The following is a 24,124-nucleotide window of genomic DNA, read 5'->3' as shown; positions in this document are numbered from 1 at the left end:
TAGGGTTTTCAGATTTGCAAAGCATATTACAAACATTATCTTATTTGATTCTTTAAGTGTCTAGGGCATGGTCACACAAATTTAGTCTATACAGGAAGTGCTCCTATATAGGTACAATGGCACCCAACTTATAATTTTATAGGTCTTCCTAACTTTTTCCCTATCTTCCATACACTTGCTATATTTCTACTTTCAGATTCCTATTGTTTTTTTTCCCTTTGGGCTGTGACATTTTCTGTTGTGTAAGCTTTTAAAACTATACCCCTCTTTTTTCAACTATTAATTTAAATTTGATCTACTTTTAAAAACATATTCAGTTCCAGTCCATTTTGCCCATTTGCTTCGCATCTAGTAGGAAAAAGTCATAAAACCAAATAAACTTACATCATTCTTTTCCCTTTGCATGCTTTTAGATTTTTCTACTCCATTTATTTATGAAGCAGTAATATTTTTAAAAGTATTAGGAGATTTGCTTGTTTTGCTAAATTTTTTTAGTATAGGCTAACAGTTAATTTAAATGAACATTTATTCATTTGAAAATATACAATTAAAATGCCAAACTAAGAAACTGAGAGACATAATTCATTCATTCAACTAACAAATATTTGAGTATCTAACTATAAGCAAAGTACTACTAGATAAAGCACTGAAGAGAATACAAAATATCAGATTTTCCTGGCCTTGATGGAACCATAAATCTACTGGGAAGGATATAACAGAAAGGTAAGTAATTATAATGCAGGCAATTGCAATAACTGGTAAAGGAACTAATATGTAAAAAAACACTGACATTTGAAAAGTGCTTTACATAATTTCATTTGATGTTTGCAACAACTTTTTGATGTAGATTCTATTATTAACCCACCTATTATTTAGACTGGGAAACTGAGGCTCAGAAAGGTTGTGATTTGTCCAAGTTTATGTAGCTACTGAGTATGTAAAGCATGACTTGAACCTTAATTTTATTTCTCCTATATAGGTACTAACTACATGCATTCATTATAGTGAATAAATATAAAATTATAATAATGGAGGTATAAATTGCTAGGATAGCTTCATGGAAAGTCAGATAATTTCTAGTTGAGAATTAGGAAAATTAGGAAAATAGTATGATGGAGGAGATGATATTTGAATTTTGCTTTGAATAATGGGTAGGATTTGAACAGATAAAGCTGGCAAAAGGCAGATGGAAAATGGGACGTTCATGGGAGATGGCATTTCAGGTAGATTAAAAAACATGGGTGAGAAAAGTTGTGACCAAATCATGCCTAGCTTCACCAACTTGAGGCTCTAGGGAAGAGCACAAAGACTGGCAGAGGGACAAAGAATCAGAAAAATCAATCAAGCAGAGCATGTGACCATCAAAGCATCATACTTCTTAGGTTGTGATCTCCTTGAGAGCAGAGATTCTCCTTTTGCCATCCTCTGTATCCTCAGCACTTAGCACAGTGCCTGTTCCTAGTACCAAGAAGGTACTTAATAAATGTTTGTTGACTTGACCTTAAGGATCTGAATCAAAGGTCAGTCTGAATACTGGATGTGGTTTTGTCTCCTCCATTATTACCTTGGGCAAAAAAATTTAATCTGTTTGGGACTCACTTTCCTCATGTTAGATGATTTCTGAATTCCCTTCTAGCTATAAATCTATAAACCAAAGCTCCTTCATTTCCTATGCTGCCAATGAAAACCTGACAGGTGGCAACTCTACTCTTTTCAGATCTAATGAAAATCAAATATAATATCTCAGGCAAACAGATTGCATCCAGATAGAATTAATTTATTTTGCTGTCTTTAACAAATCTCCTTATGAAGCAGCATATGTCTCGATTCACAACTGGCTGCACCTGATTCTATATTCATAAAGTGTCTTAAATATTCCAGGCTCATGGAAATAAGCACAATAGTAAAACAAGATTTTTCCCTCAAAAAGGTTCTAACTAGAGATTTCTTCTCTTGTTCTTCTTCATTATATTTATCCATACCCTTTGTTGTGATATAGTTTAAGTAGTATTTCACTGAATATAAAACACTTTGGGAATCACTAAAGAATTTATTGGGAGATACTAGTAAAAGCCACTATGACTCTAGCTTATATAAAGCAGAAATTCAGAAAAGAAAACAGATTATAAAAACATCCTGACAAACAGGTGGTATATAGAATGCTAGCTTAGGCAAAGGATCAGAAGCAAATGACTGAAGAGAGGAAAGCAGTATTTTGGTTAGACATTAAACATCTGTATCATATTTTAGCACATGTGTTAACATTCAGGAGCTTTCCTTGAAGTTACAATGTGTTTTCTTATGGTAAGTAACAGATTGCTTCATTTCAATGGAAAAGAAGTGATCCAAATTATACTTAGAGGATGATAATCAATTACGACCCAGAAAAGGAATTTTAGAATCTAGACTGCTCCCTGAAGACTCTTACCTAACGAGTTTTATTTTTTTTAAAAGCCAACAAAATTATAGATATCATTAGAGAGAGGACTCAAAGGGGAAAAAATGGATAGCATTATTCTAGCCCTTAAAAACTGAGTATCAATAGCTGAAGTTGTTGTCGTTCAGTCATTTCAGTCATGTCTGTCTCTTTTTGACTCCATTTGGTATTTTCTTGGCACTCCTGATACTGGAATGGTTTGCTATTTCCTTCTCCAGCTCATTTTCAGAAAACTGAGAAAAACAGGACTAGTAAGTGATTTGCCTAGGGCCACACATTCAGTAAGTGTCTGAGGCCAGGTTTGAACTCAGGAAGATGTCTTCCTTGCTATAAGTCTGCCACTCTATCCACTGCTCCACCTACTTGCCCTAGGATACCATTATTCTAGCCTTTAAAAACCAAGCATCAACACCTGAACTACTGAATGTTTCTTATTGTAACATCTCAGAAGAAAGAACAGGGACAGAGAAGCCTGAGAATGGGGTAACTGAAACAATCGTCTCTCAATCCTAAATGCCAAGCAAAATACTTTATACAATAGTAAGACACTTAATTTTGTTGAACTGAATCAGAGACACTGAGCTCTTTGGTAACAAAAGATGAAGAGTTAGGGTTCTTCATTCTGGAAAGACAAAGGTTAATTGATATCTACAAAGGAATTCTCAAAAATCTCCTGTGACTGGGCAACTAGTTGGCTCAATGGACAGAGAGCCAGGCCCAGAGATGAAAGATCTTGGGTTTAAATCTGGCCTTGAACACTTCCTAGCTTTGTGACCCTGGGCAAGTCACTTAACCCGAAATGCTTCTCCCTTACTATTCTTCTGCCTTGGAACTGATACTTAGAATCAATTCTAAGACAGAAGGTATGAGTTTTAGGGGGGAAAAATCTTCTATGACTATCTACTGCCTTCAGCATAAGGTTCAAGTTTCTTTGTCTGACTTTCAGCTTCCTCTATAATTTGGTGCTACCTTGTCTTTTTAACTTTACTCATTTACTTTCCTTCCATTGTGCCTGAACTCTAGGCAACCTAGAATATTTTCTACCTTTGAACATCCTCTGAACTCTGTGTTCATAGCCTGGGTGATGACTGTGTATTGGCGCTAGGAGGTGGTGGGCACAAATTCTGTCTTCAAAACATGTATGAACTCAGACTTTTAATAGCTGTGGGCCTCAGTTTCCTCATTTGTAAGATGAAAGCATAGGACTATATGGTCGCTAAGATCCCTTTTAGTTCTAGATCTATGAGCCTATGATTGTCCCCTCAACTCTCTTTGCCTATGGAATTCATATGTATCCTTTAAAGTCCAATTCAATGTTGTCTCTTTCATCATGAAATATATTACCTAATCCTCCTTGGGTCTCTCTAGCACTTTGTTTTGAAACCCTCTAATGTCCATCTGGCATAAATAATATTATAGATGAGTTATCTCTGGGTTTGTGTTTGTGTGTGTGTGTGTGTGTGTGTGTGTGTGTGTGTGTGTGTGTGTGTGCTCACACTACTGGACTGTGAGCCCTGACAAGAAAAATTGTTTAAGGATTCACTGATAGACTGCCAATCATACTTATCAACACATGTCAGTTTAATAACTGGTTATTATAAGTGTGGAGCATAATCCTATGGTACATGACAACTAATGGGCCCAACCAATGTTTTCAGCAACCTTTTATGAGTTTTAGTTACCAGGCAGGATAGATAAATGGAATTTTGCAGAGGACAGAAGAGGAAGGTAAAGATTTACACATCAAATAACAGATAGCAGAAGGGGAAGATCTACATCAGGAAAAATAATAAACTTATCAGCAAATATGAGAGGATTTAAATGGAATTTGCAGACTAGCCATTAACACTAGAGCTATGGCTAGTGAAAGAAAATGCTCATCATAAGTAAATAGAGTTAATAAAGCTGAGCCAGAAATTCTTCTATCACTAACCAGTTAATCACCTGAGCTAAAGTATGATGTCTCAGCTAAATACTGCAAGCTCCAGCTAGTGAAATGACCTACTGTCTCAAGCAAATGGCAGCTATATTAAAACTCTCCTATGATAACTTTAAGAGGAAAGATCTCTTTCTACAAGTGTACTGGACACAGAATTGAATAAATATTTGTTGAAGTGAACTGAATTGAATCAAAGGTCTGACTAGGATAAACTAACTTATTCTCCAAATCCTAGAAACCTAGAACAATTTTAAAGATTAAAAGATGCAATTTTAGGACAAGGAAAAGGAAGGCATATTTTGACCTTTTGGGCAGTTTTTTAAACTATTGTCTTACCCTCTCCTTCCTTCCTGTGCTTCTGTGACATTCAATTCTGGTTGTCTTACCTATCTAAATACTCATTATCTTTTGCTGTATCATCATATATAGCCTACCCTCAAAAGTGTGTGTGTATATGTGTGCATATGTGAGTGAGTGAGTGTGTGTGTGTGTGTGTGTGTGTTTACTGCAGGGGTCTATCTTAAGCCTCTTCTTTTCTCTCTCCTTATTCCTCCAATTTGGTGACCATAATAGTTTCAATGAGTCTAACTTATCATCTTTATGCAGATGATTCCCAAATCTACATATCCAGTCCTCATATCTCACCAGAACTTCAATTCTATATTTCCACCATCCTTAACTAGATTTCTCAAGATCAATATGTCCAAAATAAAATCTTCTAAATCCCAAATCATCTGCTACCCCCAAATTTGCCCCATTTTCTAACATCTTATTTCTTTAAAAAGATTTTAAATGATATTTTTTACATCATCAGTGTTTTTCTGTGTTTGCTAATTGTTTGCAGTTCTTTTGCAATTTTTTTGTTCATATCCTTTGCCAACTTATCTTTTAAGAGAAAAGCTTTTGGTCTTAAATATTTCTGTTAATTGCCTGTATATGAGATTTGATATGAGAGTTCATGTAAATATTCTTCCCACCTGACCTTTTTCCTTCTTAACAAGGTTGCATTAATTTTGTTCATGCAAAAGCCTTTCACTTTTATGTAACTGAAATTTTCTAGTTTATCTTTTGAAATTGCCTCAATTGCTTTTTTTATGAATAATTCACTCCTTAACCATTCAGGTCAGATGTTCATTTTAAGTTGTGTTACACATTCTGTAAGATGTTGGTCTAGAAATAATTTCTGCCAGACAGATTTCCAATTTTCTCAGCAATTCTTATCAAGTAGAGAATTCTATATTTAGGTGTTTTATGTTTTAGACTTTATCAAACATTGGGTTATTGAATTCAATTTTTTCAAAGTCTTCCTTTTCTAGCCTGTTTCATTAGGCTAGTTTTCCATTTTTTAACCTTTAATAATAATAGCTAACATTTACATTGTGCATACCATGTGCCAAGAACTGTGTTAAGTGTTTTACAATTATTATCTCATTTGATCCTAACAACAACACTGGGATATAGGTACTATTATCATCTTCATGTTACAGATGAGGAAACTGAGGCAAACAAATGCAGCAAATTGGAGATGAAATGACTTGCCCAAGGTTACACAGCTAATAACTGTCTGAGGCTAGATTTGAACTCCAGTCTTTCTGACTCCAGGATTGGTGCTCCATCCATGAAGTCACCTCATTGCCTTTGATGATTAATATTTTATAATAGAATTTGAAGTCTGCAAATGTGCTCTTACTTTTGTTCTTAATTTTTTCATGATTTCATTTGATATTTGTGATGTTGTTCCTTCAAATAAATTTTATTATTAGTTTGTCCAATTTTTTAAAAGTACTCCCTTGATAGTTTTGAATGCTATAGCACTAAAACTATTCATTAATTTTGTAATAATTTTTGTTATATTTGCATGGTATAGACATGAGCACTGAACATTTATTTAATTATTGAAGTTGATTTTTATTTCTTTAAAGAACATTTTGCAATTGTATTTTTGTAGGTATTGAGCATGTTATTTTTTAGTTTGAGTCCCAAATATTTTATATATTTTATAGTTAATGCAAATTGTACTTCCCTAATATTGCCTTTTTTCTTTAAAATTTTTAAAATCTATTTCATTAAAAAGATATTTTATTTTCCCAATTACATGGAACAACAACTTTCAACATATGTTTTCTGAAATTATAAGATCCAAATGATCTTCCTCCCTTCCTTCCCTCCCCAACTTTTGCAGATGGTAATTTGATCTGGGTCATACATGTATTATCATACAAAACATACTTCGATATCAGTCATTGTTCTAAGATAATACTCATATAAGACCAAAACCCCTACATAAAATTGTAAATAAACTAATGTGAAAGATAGTATGCTTTGATCTACATCTAACTCCAACAGGGCTTTCTTTGGAGGTGGATAGCATTATTTGTCAGAAGTCCTTCAGAATTGTCCTGCATCGCTGAGAGTAGTTAAGTCTTTCACTGATGATCACAGATAATCATGGTACAATATTGCTGTTACTGTACAGAATGTTTTCCTGGTTCTGCTTATTTCACTCTACATCAATTTATGTAGGTGTTTCCAGTTCTTTCTGAAATCATCCTGTTCATCATTTCTTCCAGCATGATAGTATTCCATCACTATCATATACCACAATTTTTTCAGCCATTCCCCAAATGATGTACATCGCCTCAATTTCCAATTCTTTGCCACCACAAAAGAGCAACTATAAATATTTTTGTACAAATAGATCCTTTACCCTTTTTTTGTGGATCTTCTTGGAATGCAGATATAGTAGTTGTATTACTGGAGGAAAGGGTATGCATTGTTTTATAGCCCTATGGGCATAGTTCCAAATTGCCCTCCAGAATGTTTAGACCAGTTCACAATTCTACCAGCAATGCATTAGTGTACCAGTTTTGCCCCAACCCCTCTGACATTTGTCACTTTGCTTTACTGTCACATTGGCCAATCTGATAGGTGAGGTGGTGACAGAGACAGGCTAAGACTTGGGGCCTAGGAAACTGGGCAAAGGTCCAAGTCATGCAGATCATGTTCCTGATCTAATGACAAAGGTTGGAACTGATCATCTGCCCTACTTTAGTAGAAAAAATAACTTAGGGAGTAGATGTAGATGGCAGAAAAAGTCTTGAGAAAAATGTTTTCTATTCATTTAACCATGATCTTGCTGAACCCCACATGTACTCATGCTCCCCCACTCATTCCTCTGGTTTTTTTCCTTTATAAACCCTGCCCCTATTCAATAAACTTAGCTTGCAGTGGACATCAGCTGTGCTGTCCTTCTGACCTCAAAAAGCTCTTTTCTCTTGTTTTTAATTCTCACTCCTACCTAAGAGACCCTCGGCCCCTGGTCTGAGCCTTTGGGGCTCTTCTCCCCCTGGGCTCTAGCAAGGTGGTATCTCAGAGCTGCATTTCTCTAATCAAGAGTGATTTAGAACATTTTTTCATATGATTATTGATAGTTTCAGTTCCTCATCTGCAACGTGAAATCTGAATATGATTATTCATATCCTTTGACCATTTGTCAATTGGGGAATAACTTTTATAATTATAAATTTGTCTTAGTCCTCTATATGTTTGTTTCTCATAATTTATTATAGCACAGTAGTATTCTATTACACTCATATATCACAATTAATTCAGCCATTCCCCATTTGATGGATATCCCCTCAATTTCCAATTCTTTGCCACCACAAAAAGAGCTGCTATAAATATTTTTCATATAAGTAGGTTCTTTCCTATTTGATACTAAGATTTCCCTTTGTAATTTGTTATAGCTAGACAGAAATGGTGTTGGCTTTTGTGACTTTTATAACTAACATGTTTATTAAAGTTATTGTCTCTAACAGTGTCTTTGCTTATTCCCTAGGATCTTCTAAGCAAACTATCATTTAGTCAACAAATAGGGATGGTTCCATCTACTTTTTGCCTATGCTTATTCTTTTAATTTCTTTTGCTTATCTTTTTGTTACTATTAATATTTCTAGAATTATGTAAAAGAACAGATAAGAAAGGGAAATTCTTGTTTTGTTGGGAAAGCTTCTAGTGTTTCCCCATTGTATTTTGTACTAGCTTTTTCTTTTTAAATAGATGAGTTTTAGTATATTAACAATAACAAAAATACCTTTCAGTGGCTGTGCTTTATGAAGTTTTTTAATATAAATGAGTGTTGTACTTTTGCCAAAGGCTTTTTCTGAATTAATTGATATAACCATATGAATTTGGATCTGTTACTTTGGGTACTCTTAAATGATTAGGAACAAACTTCAATTCTAAAAAAGGAAAAAAAGAAAATTTCACAGCAATACAAATATGTGAAATTAAATCTATACATTTTAATTGTAATTTATTTTCTGACCTCCATTAAAGACCTATCTCTGTGGAAGATAGCACTAAAAGATCTAGTAAGCTTCAGTTATAGACTCAGTAATAGGCTGTATGCCTGGCATTTGAAGACTAGGCTGGCTAAATATAGCCAGGCATTTAGTTAAATGTGCTAGGAGATTGGTCTCCAGGTAAAGATTTTTTTTTTCCTGAAAGCAATCAATGAAGATCATTCCATAATGCATGGAGGGGCTGCAATCTTTGTTGGGAGGAGTTTTGGTCCCATAGAAATGATTTACTTGCTGACTCTCCTGATATGTTGCAGTATTTGGGTTCCCAAAGTTTTATGACTAAGTCCTCTTAATCATAAATTTCAATCTATTCTTCAGAACATTGCCAAAGTAATTTTCCTACTATGTAAGTTGGACCATATCCCTCTTTCTTGAGAACCTTTAGTAGCTCCCTATTATAAAGCAAACAAACTATAAGCTCCTTATCCTGACACCTAAGGTTTTCCTTAATGTGGCAATGTGATTTGTCTAGTATTGCCGTACAGTCCTGGTTTTCATCCATTCTTTGTTCTGGGCACGCTGCCTTTTGCCAATCTTGTTGGGTCCCCTTTGTGTATATTATCTTCTATTGCTGAAAGAGATTCTCCTCACAGCTCTCTATGTGGTAAAATTTTGCCTTTTTTGTACCAAAGGTGCTGCCTCTTCTATGAAATGTTTCTTCCCTGATCTCTCCAGTTATGTAATTTCTCACACATCTATGAGATTCTCATAGAATTCTGCTGGACCTCTCCTCTTAGAGGGAGTTAAGGCAGTACTATGGAGAAAGAGCTGGGACTAAAAAGTCATTTTAGCCTCTATTTGCTTCAGTTTCCTCAACTATAAAATGAGAATTACGATAGAACCTATCTTGTAGGGTTACTGTGATAATCAAATCAAATGAGATATTTTTAAGGGCTTAGCACAGTGCCCGGTATATAGTAAGTACTAAATGTTTATTCCTTTCCCTTCTGTCTTTTCTAGCCCCACCCTGTGCACTTATTGTATTTTATTTTTTCTTTATATACATGGGCAGAGCACTTACTCTTTCAGAAACTCAGTTTATCCACCTATAAAATAATGTCATAAGATTTGTACTGTCTGCCTCATAAAGTTATGAGAAAGTATTCTGAAAACCTTAAGTACTATATATAGATGAAGCATTATCATAATAATCTTATCTCCTCTACTAGGTGGTAAGCTCCCTGAGGGCAGAGACCTTCATATTTGTACCCTGGCCATAATATAGTACCCTGCACAGAAAATATTTAATACATTTTGTTGAAGTACAGAAAATGGTCATTTAGGTAATGGTTTAGACTGTTATTCAAAATAAGATGCATAGAAATACTTAGACACATTATCCAAATACCAACAGATGATAAGTCACAACAAAAAGACTAGAATTGCCAGACCTTGTTAAGGCAGTACTAATCTTATTCATCTTTCTGTATCTATTATAGGTATCTCTTTGGACATTTTAAACATATACATCTAGCATCCTGCTCAATAAATCAACATTTGAAAATGTAAGAAAAAGAACAACTAGAAAGGAAAAGTGTTTGGGAAAGCAAATTAGTTAAATATGTGGTTGCTAATGAAATGAAATGGTGACTCCTTCATTAACCTTGTTCATTAAATTGACTCTTTAACAGAGCCCATTTAAAATGTTTAGGAGCCTGAATTGCTATTATTGAAATTAGCATTTTGCAGGCAGCACACAATGAATAGTGTTTTGAAAAAGTGAGGGCAGTCTGAGTAGCATATTCTTTAAAAATATTAATAGTTATACACATTTTAAGATACAGTATTTATGTATGAACACACAAAAACAAAATGATTAAAATTTACATCTTTTTCAAATAAGGCAAGTAAAAGCTTTTTTAAGGAAAAGTTAAATAGTGTTCTTTAAGGCCCCTGCAAAGCTTTTTTTTTAGGTATTAATATTAAAGTATAATACTTAAATGCACATATTTACTTCAAAATATTATTCTGGTTTTAGCATATGTAAATAAAATAGAAGTATTCTTCTCCAGAATAACCTTCCATTAAATTCACTATATGTATAAATTAATTACAAACTTTTACTGGGTGTTTACTATTCATCAGGATTGTTACTCATCACTGGAGATATAAAGAAAAAGCAAAAACATTCTCCTTGCTTTCAGGAAACTTCTAATTTATTTGCCTATGTTGTATTTATACATGAGAATGATTGGTATTTACATACCATTAAAAAACATTACTTTTTTCCAGACAAAGCTAAATCAGGACAGAACAAATTACACTGAAATCTAGCAACTAAGGAATAGGAATTACTGAAATAGATTCTATTTTTATACAAATTAAAAATATGATTCAAAAGTAAGTTAATGATGTGGCTTAGAGAAAAAAAGACTAGTCTAGGGGTCCAAAAAAGTAGGTTCTAGTCTGAGATCTGCCAATTATTAGTTGGGTAATTTTGGGTAAATTACTTAATCTCCACTGACCTAAATTTTCTCATCTATAAACTGGGCCCCTTCCATATCTAAAACTATAATTTTTAATAGATTTTTAAAATGAGAAAAGGGTTCCTAAAGAGGCTTACTACTTGAAGAAATTAAATTGATTCTGTATCATTTTATAATTGATTCTCTTCTGTAATTGATCCTATTCTGTATTACTGCTCCATTTTGTGTGATTGCTGAAGTCACATTTCTTTTGTCTCTTTGTCTATTCAGTTCTCCAGCTAATTACTGTTCTATTCTTGCTTCATGGAAATCTATTGTCCTTGAGGGATGCATATGGACACCACGGAGTCTGGTCTAATATCTTTGTTCAATAACACAAACTGATCAGAAATGCAATGGTTAATCTCTTTATCATAGTTGTTGACTTATGAAATAAAATAAAATAAACAAAAAAGTAAACAAACTTCTAAGAAAGAGAAAATCCTTGCATGCCCTGAAGGAAGGCTTTGAGAGGAATTTAAAAGAATTTGGGAAATGATGATCTACCCATGCATCTCCACTCTTGGAGTCTGACTCTGAAAATCTTCTGGAGCTGTCTTCATGTGTTTGTTTAAAGCTTCTTGGCATCTTTGCCCCTGTGTTGGACACACTGCTCCTGCTGCCCCTTCCATTTTGTTCTTCTGTTTCTTTTTATAATAATCCATTAATATGGGAAGGACTAATTTGTTAATCAAAATCTGGTTCCATCAGAAACAAGGTCAAGGTAGACTCCCTGGGAGACTGAGAAGAGAAATCCCAAGAGTCTTTCTGCCCCCAAACAGCAGGCATACATCTTCAGCATCAAGATCTCCTGAGCAATGCCAAGAAACACTGCACTTGTCATTGAAGTGAACACTATGGTTTACTTTCTGCAGAACCCCTAAAATCTATATTTGCTGGGAGCAAGGTCCTCAACTCTCCACAGTTCATGTTGCTAGGTCTTGGGGTTAACCTACACAACAAACTATTGTGTGAAACTGCCTATTTGCCAAATCTGTTTGTACCATTAAAAACTCAAGCACTGTAACCTTATGAGTAAGGCTTTATTTTATTTTACTAGGTTTATTGACATTTCCTTCTCTTTCTTTGTTGCTATTAGTTGCCTATTTGATTCTGCAACTAATCAGAAAAGCCAAGTCATAACTACTACAACTTGGAATAATCCATGAGTATCATTTATTATTTTATTCAAAATAATAATCATGTTGTTAATTTTCTAATTTCATTTTACACCGTTCACATTTTATTGAATAAGATAGAATCAAATAATATGGAGTTGTAATGAGGAACTGTCCTAGAGGGATGCTAAATATTACAACCCACCTAGGAACTCCATGGGGCAGTTAAACAACAAACTCTTGAATTATGGAAACAAAATTTATTTTAATAAAAGGAATGAGAGAAACTGGTAGGTACGACCCTTACACTCTTCAAACTACCTCCACCCAATTGCTAAAGACCCTTGCTTAAGGGGAGCCTTCTTTTTCTTCTCTGGGCCCCGCCTACAGCTCCCTGTCCTACCTAAAACCCTTTCCCAAGCTATCTGACTTCATCTAATCCTCCCACCAGTAATTAATAAAGAAAGGGAAAACCCCTGGGTTTGGCTGCTGGAGTAAGTAGCCCAAAGTTATAGATGGAAAGCTTTGGATTACCTTAGCCCAAGAGGAATTCTGGCAACTAGACCACTGGCAGATGATCTTTGGACTAAGGGAAAATTGGTTTTGTCCAATCCTCTGCCTTGATGCCAAAGATTTCTCCATGAAATCCTAGCTATCCAGGGAAGAATCTCTTAGAGCAAAACCCCTCCTTAATGGAAATGTAGGCAGTGAGACAAGACCTATTTCCAGCTCAGATGAAATCTAAGAAGGAAGTAAAGTTGAGTTATTTTCAGTTTTAGACTCCCACAATTCCTTTCCTAACCAGAATCCTCTCCCAGGGATTATCTCAAAATTCCCTTCTTGCAACTAACCCTAGAAACCAGTCTTATCCCTAACTTATATTCCTACAGAGTGTTCCAAAAGTCTTAGTGTGATTTTAGGCTATTAAAGCTTAAAACTGCATAAGACTTTTTGAGAGATATATGATATATATGTTTGTGTTGTTATAATGATTTACTGGAAAGTTAGTATAGAATTAAAAAAAAACCCTTATATTTGCAAACTCCCTAAAAAGATGATGGTGGGGAAAAGTTATCATGTTAAGAAGGTATTTAAGTCACTAACTCTTACCTAAGCTGACTTCTTAATAAATGAAAATAACATAAACATTTCTCCCTTTTAAAATTAGATGTATTTTAGTAAAGTTAGTTGTAAAAAAAATTCTACCTTAGAAATTAATTTCTCTGTAGATTTAATTGAGACCTTTGGGGTCAGGAGTTATAAAGGTGATCAGTTTCACTTCAGGATGTTGTAATTCATCAACGACATTGTGACTTATGAGAATGATCTCCAGAGATTCTAGGTCTTATCATCTGTGGTTTTCTTGTCCCTCTTTCACTCAATTTACCTTTCTGCCCAATGAAAAAAAGAAGAGTTTCTGGATTCTATGGATTCTCTGAGTTCATATGGATAGCTCATGGAAGCTTGTTGTCCACAAAAATTTAGAATATAAGAACTAGAAAGGACCTTGAGGAGAGTGTCTCATCACTTACCTATGACTAATAAATAATATACACCTGCCTAAAAAAGTGTTTAATTCAAACTATCAGATTATGTAACAAATTAATTTAAAAAATTTCAAGGTCAAAACCTCATATATCAAATTTATTTAAAAGGAGGGACACCAGTAATGAGATCATAAGAAATTGGTGTTACCAGGAATGCCACTGAAGTTAACACTACTGTTTAATTTATGTGTTTTTACCTTGCTAATCTTCCACATCAAAAACTGAGTATAAATCCATTTCTTATTTTAAATCCAACTATTAATTTAATTAAGTTTTGCTACCTTGAGATATTACATTATCTTCTAACCAAATTAGCTTGTACTTTCTAGCAGTGGCATTAGCTATCTCAATATGCAGCACAGATATTCTTGTAGCGCAAAAGATAATAAGAGGTGAAACAATGTGAGCATATTATTGAATAAAAATGCTCATACAATATGATTCCTTCTTCCATCCAGGAAAAGGAGACACAACACCTTAGATTGAACATCAGGGGAAAAGAAACAGATGAACAATGGAAGCTATGTCTGCTTTATAAATGAATCAGGCTCCTATATCTCTACTGCAATACAAATAATAGTATTTATAGCCTACACATATAAAGGATAAAGCTATGGTTTCCCCTCTTCAGAGGAATGTGGCTTAATTCATTCAGTTTTAGAGGTTAGCCAGAGTACAGTATATTGCAGTAGCAAATTAAATAAAAAAATCTGTTATTTTCCATACTTAGTCTGTTAAAGTTAATAGGCTTTCAAATAATGAAAGTAGACAGAATGAGAAAATACCTCATTACTTTAAAAACGAATGAGTGTATCTAATTTGAATACCTAAAAACTCCAACCCCAAATTGTTCTTTCTTGCACTAGTTTCTACCCCAAAATAAAATCTTAGAGGTAGTAGTTTCCCTCTTTATATAAATTCAAAGATGAGGGCCTTTTGGCTTTTTGGTAACATAGCTTACTATCTTAAAAAGAGAAAACATGCCACATGGTCTTGAGAATTTGATAATACCAATATAAAACTTATGGAACAAACTATTTAATAATAGCTAATAGTTAACATTTATGAAGTGCTTCCAATGTGCCAGGTGTTGTGCTAAGAACTTTTTAATTATTACCTTATTGGATCCTCACACCAACCCTGTGAGGTAGATGCTATTATAATCACGCTCATTTTACAAAAAAGGAAACTGGGGCAAAAAGAAATTAAGTGGCTTGTGCAGGGTCACACAGCTATTAAATGTCAAAGCTGGATCTGAACTCAAATCTCCCAGGTTTCAGGCCTAGTGCTCTATCCGCTGTGCCACCTAGCTGTCCTATTCACAGATTTGTTAGAATATTAGGATATTTTCCCATCAAATATATATTTTGGATTTTGCTCAACTGGCTAACCATAAAAGGCAAAATGGAGCTACAGTAGTAAAACTTGGAGACATTTTACATTTATTTGAAAAATAAATATGTTGATGATTGAAATGGAATTTTTTAAAAATCCATCAACATTCTCTGGTTTAAAAGCTAACTATCTGGGTAATAAGTCATTTCAACTTTCTAGATCTCAGTTTTCTCATCTATAAAATTATAACAAATGCCTAATTCACAGAGTAATTGTGAAGTTCAAATGGAATAATTTATGTGAATCTTTTTGTAACCATATAGCATTATGCAAATAGTAATTGCTTATATATTAATCTATTTTGTTCTTATGTAGTCATTTTTCAGTCATGTCCAACTCTTTGTGATCTCATTTGGAGTTTTCTTAGCAAAGATGGCTTGCCATTGCCTCCACTAGCTCATTTTACAAATGAGGAAACAGGCAAACAGGATTAAATGGTTTTCCCAGGGCCATATAGATACTAAGTATCTGAGATACTAAGTCCTGAGTTTGAACTCTGGAAGATGAGTCTTCCTGACTCTAGGCCCTGTACTCTATTTATAGTGCCATATAGCTGATAATCTATGCATCCCCTTATAATGACCAAAAAAAGGGGGGGGCAGGGGACGGGAGGGACCAAGGGAAGATCAGTAACCACTGACATATTCCTTTTTCATCTATCTAAAATTTTTATGAGAAAAAACATGAGAGAAACATGCAGCAGGCTTTCACAGATAATAATCAACAGTAGACATCTTTAACATTCTACAATTGACTGAAAGATAGAGCAAACACAAGGTCCCACTGTGCTTACTGTTTGTAGACTATAAAAACCATTTGATTTTGTAAATTTAAATGGTGCCTTCAAGGCTTTCCTTGAACAAGAGGTATCCTGTGCATGCTTTAAAATTATGTAAGATTTCTTGGAAAAGATATCAAAAGACATAGCCTTGTTCAATGACTTTCTGAGCATTAGTAAGGCATAAAACAAGGAAACATCACTCTCTGAGAGGAGATGCAGTATAGAAAACAAGTCAAGGAGGAATCCATAGAAATGGTAAGTTCTTAGACAAGATGTTGTTTGTTGATGACATTGTGTTGATTGCATCATAGGTCAGTGAAGAATCTCCTGAATGAGATCCACAAGAAAGTGTAGGAGTTTTGCCCAACCATCCTCACTGGAAAAACTAAGTGGATCAGGAATTTCTATTGCCCAGGCTATAACAGGCAGTTGTATGTACAACCAATAGAGCTCATCCATCAGGAAACATATAGCTAGGGCACAGCCACTTCGAGAATTGAAAAGGAGGAGGAGAATGAGATCCTTCTTCTTCCAGAAACTGCAAAAAAACCCAAACAAATAAACAAACAAAAACTCATTCTCCTCCCTGAATCAAAGCTCCATGTTTTTTAATATGAGTGTCTTTCTAGTGTTCTGTGGCTGGAAAAACAGTATTTGGAAAAACTGAAAACAAACTCTTCTGTATGACCACAATGGAGAGGTACAAGGTGAGTGTGAGTAAGCTGTACCATATTAGAAAGCAGAAGCAGCAGGAGAAAGATGGGGAAAAAGTATGAATGAAAAAGAAGATGGTTTGGCCAAATAGTCAAAATAAGGAATACCCAAAGGCTATTGTTGGCCACTGGTATTCTTAAAATGTCAAGGGAAAGAAAAGAGAGCCTCTGATACTTTGAATAGATTACCCATGGCAAACTTATATGAGAACATCAATAAGAGTCCCCTAGGATGGGTAGTTTTAGATAAGTTGTGATCCTTATCACTGGAGGGAATAAGCACATTGATAAAATCACAAATCCATCTGAATATTTTTGAGAGTATGAGGTCTTTTTACAGTTCATCAAATGTAGGTTTCTATGATAATATCTGACATTTACTTATAACTTTACAAGTATAAACAATTTTTCTCACAATTCAAAGTAACCTCTTTAAAAATGATTGTGTAATACAATGATCCAAGACAATTTCAAAGGACTCATGACAAAAAATGCTATCCCCCTCCAGTAAAAGAACTGATGGAGTCTGAATGCAGATAGAAATTACTATTTCTCACTTAACTTTCTTTGTGTTTTTTTTTGTTTTACATGAGTCTTATTCCACAATATGACCAGTGTAGAAATATGTTTTGCATGATCACAGATGTATAATCTAGATCAAATTGCTTCCCATCTAAGGGAAAGCAAAGGAGGAGGTAGGGAGGGAAGGAATTTGGAATTCATTATTTTGGAAAACAAATGTTAAAAACAGTTATTACATGTAATAGGAAAGAATAAAATATTATGTAAAAAGTTTGCATATTCCACAAATACCCTAACTATAAAAAGCAGGATGTAGTTAGTCATCATAAAATTATCTAGGTGCTCCTTATCACTAATGTAATATTTATTGGGAAAATGGGGAATTGAAGAACACGGGAGACTGAAGGATTTGTGCAGGGAATAGAGGAGTTGAAGGGAGAGAGGGAATATGGCTGCCAGTGAGGTAAAAAGAGTGAGATGCCCCCTGCTGAGAGGCTATTTTTGAAAAATGGGGTTCCTGAGAAATGGGCCACTTATCATAGCCTGAGGGGATGTCTTCTCTATAGATTGATGTTGCAAATACCCTAGAGCAGGTAAGCAGGGACCCTTCTGAAGGACAAGCCTCCTCCCAGACCAAGGTGGCCCAGCAGGGGTCCAATAAGGACTATTTATAATTAAATGGCTGTGCTGAGGTTCAGCTCCCTCTATTTGCCCTGAAATGTTAGTCCTCTTATCTGACTGCGATGTTCAAATAGAGATAAAGTTTTAATAACAAGTTTGAATTGAGGAGGTGTCAGGGAAGAGGAAAGAGGGATTTCCATAAATGGGGCTTGAGTCTCTCTCTGCTTTTGAGTTGAGGCCAAGCCTCACAGGCTGGTGGAGGGTTTCTGTTATTCCTGTCTGTGCTAATCTGTGCTAGTTTTCTTAAGTTCAAAGTCTTAGCATTAGAAAGCAAGATGGAGAAAAGTTCTGACCTTCAGAGCTGGTTGGGCCTGTCTCCTCAGGCTGATGTCCTAAAGACTGGCCTTACAGTCCAAACTGCTTCCCTTAATCCTTTTGTCTGATGGACACAATCACAGGGATCCAGGTAGAGCATACAGTTGGGAAATTCAGGAATAGAGGCACTTCTATCCATATACAGGGAGAGAGTCTCCTTCCTGTTCCAGGGCCAGGAAGGAAGTGCAAGTCACAAGACCAACTACTACTTCTAGTTACCCCTCCCCTCATAAACTGTCAGTCTTGTCATTATCTTCTCTCTAACACTCCAACTGCTGTGGGTTCCAACTCAGTAGGAGAAAGTCCAGAACTTGCTTTAGTTTTCCTTTCCACAATTGTCCCCTTTTTTTGTTGTGACCTTGCCAAGGTCATTTATTTTTATTTCAGTTACCAATCTACTAAATCTAATTTCTAACTACTTCCCCCCAAATAATAAATTTCCCTCAATTACTCTATCACTATTCTATACTAGCTTTATCTACTCTAAGGAATTCTATGCAGGAAAGTTAGGGTCAGGGTAGTTTTAGGGTTTTACAATAAATTCAGTACAATAAATATTTGAACAAAACCATTACAAAGAATTTTGAATCTTAGTGCTAATACTACTTACGCTTGCTAAGTTAAACTAAAACAAACAGTTTTCCTATTTTATATATCTATTATTATTTGCGAACTATTTTATCAATATATATTTCCATTAAATACAATTTCAGCATCAGCTTTACAATAAACAATTAAAACATTACTATCTGCAAATGCAGCTTAAGTCTATTTCTAAGTATAACTAATTGTCTATCCTATGTTGAACTTACCTTACTCCTAATCTATTTCCTACTTATTATAACTATTATCTGTCTCTAGTCTAATCTATAACCTATAATCTATATAATCTATAACCTATAATCTTATGTACAACATATATACATGCTATGCTAAATATTTACAGCCTCTATCATTATGTTACTAACCTAATTATAGTATATACATTATTTATAGAGATTATTTACATATAATACAATAATATACATAGTTCCCTAATCTTGATGTCAGTCAAATAGAAATATCTATTGATATCTTAGTAGCAATATTTGTATTCCACCTTCAGCTCCATCTGTTTTTCCTTGCTTAGCTATATTGTTATTTTTAGGTATGTGTTGTTGTGTGTTAATATATTTGCCATTTTGTTTCTCTTCAGTCAGTTGCTTAATCATTTGCTTTAGTTGTATCATCTCCTCCCTCATAGCTAAAATCACCACAGCCATTTCATTGTCTTTTGCTTTTTTCCCATAAATTAGAATCATACATTTTTTTAGAGCATAGTATAATTGGATTAAAAAGAATAATGCTCCAGAATATGTGGGAATGAATGAAATCAAGTGATTTACACTTATCTTCAGCCATTGAAAACTTTAACAGATGGTAAGCAGAAAACAAATATAATCTGGAATCTTGACAAAAAAATCAAAACTACAATGGATCATGCCTAAAGTGGAATACCTAGGATTCATCTTGGAAAAGGGGATGAGAAAGATTTCCAAGAAAAGAGTAGAGGACATACAGAAGCTCAGTGTGCCAAAGACTAAGAAACAACTGAGAGCCTTTTTAGTAGTAACAGGTTTCTGTAGACAGTGAATCCCAGGCTATAGCCAAATAACAAAATACCTCATGGACTTAACCAAAAACACAGTCACAGAACCTTTGAAACTAACAAAAGAGTATCTCTAAGCCTTTGCACAGCTCAAAGAAGCAATCATAACAGCTCCAGCCTTAGGTATTCCAGACTACAACAAAGAATTCCATCTCTTTGTACATGAAGCAAGAGGCATAGCTTCTGAAGTGTTAGTCCAAACTTTAGGACCAAATTTTAGGCCAGTAGCATATTCTGGTACACAGATGAATATAATTGAGAAAGGAATGATTCCCTGTTTGAGAGCAATTGCAGCCAGAGAAACCATGATTCAAAAGACATCTGATATTAGGATCAAAACTTAATGTCTACTCTTTATACCAACTAGAATCCATATTGAAGAAATGTCATTTATAAGCTTGCACACAGCAAAGACTTTCTCATATGAAATTGTGTTACTAAGCAATGAAAACATTACTTTAAAATGTTGCCAACCATTGAATCCGGAATCCTTAATTCCAGATCTGCCGTTTGAAGGGGAACCCATACATAATTGCCAGGAAATCATATCATTAGTAGAAAAACCAAGAAATGATTTAAAAGACACTCCCCTAGAACAACCTGACACTGAAATGTATACAGATGATTCGAGCATGATAGTTAATGGAGAAAGGTACACCAGAGTGGTAATAGTAACACAAACAGAGACATTATGGTATGCATCCTTACCACAACATGTGAGAGCTCAAGGGGCAGAGCTAGTTGCTTTATTAAATGCTTTGCAAATTGGGAAAGATAAACAGGTCAATATTTACACAGATTCTTGGTACGCATTCTCAGTAATTCATGCCACAGCAGAAATTTGGAAACAGAGGATTTCTGACAAGTGCAGGCAAAGAGAATGCATATGCCAAAGTAATAATGCAACTTTTTGGGGCCCTACAACTGCTCAAGGAAGTAGCAATAATCCACTGTAGATCACACACAGGAGCTAATGATCACAGCAAAATTGGGAGCTAGAGAAGAATTTCTACATGTATTGAATTTCTCCATAGTTGAACAGGACAATATAACTAATGCCTACAATGAACAGGAAATTCAGTCATGGATAAAGAACTTAGGGGCAAAACAAATAAGAAGTATATGGTTTTCACAACTAGACAAGCCCATCCTGCCTAGAACATTATTCTATCACATGTGCAATGCAATACATGCACAAGGACACTATGGAACCCAAGCCATGATTGATTCAGTGAGACAATTTTGGACTGCACCAGGAATATCCTCATATGCCATAAGAGTCTGTCAAAAATGTAAAATTTGTATGCAGTTCAATCAGGAAGTTTATAAGACCAAAGGGTTAGGAGGTTGTCCCTTATCATATACTCCATTTGAATGCATACAGATAGATTTGTTGACATGGGGAAGATTACCAATGGGATTCTGCGATAGCCCAAAAGCATTTTGTCAAATCTTGCAACAAGATTTAAAGAAAATTCAATTCAAAGAAAGCAAAATCATGCACTATGTAGATGACATTCTTCTTGCATCCCCATTTGCTAAAGTTTGTTACCAGGTCAGTAAAAAACTCCTAGAGTTATATAAGAAAGGCCACAAAGTTTCCACACTAAGAATTCTGTGAATAAATAAAATTATTTGTGTTGAGAAGAGATGATTCAAGTCAAAAGAATCTACATAAATGCCTTTCTATAGCTAATGAGAAAACATTTTAAAAATTGTTAGCGTCAATGAAAACAGAAAAATAAAGTTAAGAGGAGGAATAGGCTTGAAGGAAAAATAATGAGTTCATTTCTGGACATGCTGAATTTGAGATACTTGAGGGATGTCTAAGTGGAGAATCCATTAGGTAGATGGAAAAGCTGAAAAGAGCAAGTGCTATTTATTGGTGCTGAAAATAAAGATTTGGAACTATAGAGGTAATAATTAAAACAATAGATGAAGTAGACATCAGCTCTGAACGAAGGCAGTCAGATGGCATATACCACTGATTAGGAAAGGTAGGCTTTATTCAAAACATCTACTGAACATCTACTGAGAATCTAGATCCTTAGTCCGAGATGGGTAGGTAGTTTCGTTGCCTTCCAGAGATGCAGGAATCTATATGACTTCGGGAAACCAAAATGCAAAAACTGTCAAGGGGATACCTATTTATCCCACTCACCCTGATCATCCAAAGTTTCAGTACTTCTATTTCAGTGGCTTATATTCTCTGTCTATAGCTGGTTTGACCATGGGGCAGAGTCTACCTAATTTTCTTACCATAATAGACCATATGTTAAAAAATATACATGAGATCTCCAAAAGAAAGAATACAGAATGAAAAGAAGAGGAATGAGAATATAGGTTTGGGGAGTACCTACCTTTAGAGAGTATTAGGAGGAAAATGAAGAGTAGGTTGGAGTAGAATCAGAAGAGGGAAGGGTCATGGAAGTCATGGAACAGGAGAGTATTCAAAAGAATGGGATAGTTAATAGTATGAAGTACTGTAGAAAGGACAATGAAGATAAGACTGAGTAAAGGCCACTGAATTTTATAATGACAAAGTGATTTTATCTTGAAAAAAATAATTTTAGTTGAGTGGTGAGGAAAGAAGCCAGAATGAAATGGTGGTGAAGAAAGAGGAGGCAATGACTGTGTGTAGGTTATTTTTAGGCTAGCTAAATGGCAGAAGAGTTAAAGGATAGCTGAAGGAACACCAGCTCTGGAGTCAGAGGAAAGCTGGGTTCAAATATTGTTTCTGACCCTTACAAACCTATATGAACTTGAGCAAGTCACAACTTCTCTGGGTATCATCTAAAAAAATGAGAATTGAACTGGATTGCCTCTAAGGTTTCTTCCAGCTCTACATCTATGATTCTATAATAGTTCAAGGAAGCAGAAAAGTCAAGGGAAGGTTTCTGTTTTAAGAACAGAAAAGCCATGAGTTTGACCCTGGGCAAGGGAAAAGAAAAAGCAGCAGTAGAAATTGAATGTGAGGAAATAATTGATTAATCAATCTCCACAAGGGGAAGGCATCAGGTATACAAGTATAGAAGTGAGGCTTGGCAAAAAAAAAATGGGTCTTAAAGAAAAGAAGGGGAGACTGGGTAAAGGCAAAGGCATTTTTAAAAATAGGGATGAGAAGAGGAACCTTGCACTATTAACAGAATTAGGTAAGCCTGGCAAAAGATCTGGTCTGGAGAGAACTGTGGACCTACCTTTTTTTCCTATAAGGTCTAGCTCAAGTAGACCTCTCCTCCATGAAACATTCTTGATATCTCCATGTGAAAGAGATCTCTCTCAAATGTTCTTCCCCATTTACCCAATCCTTTGTTTTATTCAAATTAAAATTCCTTTAAAACATTTTAGTTCCAAATTTTCTTTCCTTCTTACCCTCTCTCCCCTCCTCCTTTCTACTCCTCCCTGCTCTCTGTCTCCCAAATATTAAGTCATTTTATCTGAACCATTCCTTGCCCTCATATTGTACTTTGCACCTTACTTATCTGTGACTGTTATTCCTTCTGTTAAAGTCTAAGTTCTTTGAAGACAGTTTGTACAATTTAAAAAATATATCTGTATCTCCAGTGCCTAGGCTAGTAGCTTGTACATAACAGGACCTTAATAATGCTTTTCTAAGTTTTAAAAATAATTTTGGTAAAAGTGAGCCTGATGTGATAGAGGAAATTCAGAAGAATTATCAATGTTCCTACAGAATAGTCAATTTTGAATAGAATAATGAAGCAGAGAATGTTTTAGGTCAAGAGCCAACATAACTGCTTTTGTCATACAAGGGAGTCTATCATATACATCTTATTAAGTATGTTCCATTCAACCAGCCTCTCAAGTGATCTCTTTTCAGTGATGTTCCTATGCATTTTCCAATAGCATCAAGATAGAGACAGTTCATAACCTGGGCAAAGTTCCACTTCTTCAGTACCTTTATAACTTGAACCCATTAAGACCAGTTGAGCCAACTAATATTTCTGCATTATACTTGAATATTTGCCAGTTAACACATTTTTCCTGGAGCAGAATCAAGTAGATTTAAATTTTTGTTTCCCATTACAGAGAAAGTTAACAGAAAATACCGTAAAGAGGTTTTATAGTAATGTGTAACATTCTAAGGGATCACTTAGGATAAAAGGCTTCATATTAATGTTAATACTATATAAGCATTCATGCTAATAATGTGGCAAAGAGGGCCAAAAAAACATCAGGAT

At 34.8% G+C, this 24,124-nt stretch overlaps 1 protein-coding gene across 4 annotated transcripts in view; it reads right to left on the bottom strand.

The window, feature by feature from the left end:
* EFCAB11 (EF-hand calcium binding domain 11) overlaps positions 1 to 24,124 on the bottom strand; it is a 199,246-nt gene that overhangs the window by 81,973 nt on the left and 93,149 nt on the right. For 2 of the 4 annotated variants that reach the window (XM_007472635.3, XM_007472631.3), the window contains exon 6: positions 18,256 to 18,438. The exons of the other annotated variants lie outside the window; for them this stretch is intronic. In XM_007472635.3, the coding sequence (XP_007472697.2) occupies positions 18,282 to 18,438 (157 nt within the window). In that variant the 3' untranslated portion in view covers positions 18,256 to 18,281. The remainder of the gene's footprint in view (positions 1 to 18,255; positions 18,439 to 24,124) is intronic. 4 annotated transcript variants of the gene reach the window in all.

This window comes from Monodelphis domestica, chromosome 1, assembly GCF_027887165.1.
Source record: "Monodelphis domestica isolate mMonDom1 chromosome 1, mMonDom1.pri, whole genome shotgun sequence".
NCBI classification, from domain to species: Eukaryota; Metazoa; Chordata; class Mammalia; order Didelphimorphia; family Didelphidae; genus Monodelphis; species Monodelphis domestica.
Note: the sequence above shows the minus strand (reverse complement) of the source record. Positions and strands in the feature narration are given on the sequence as shown.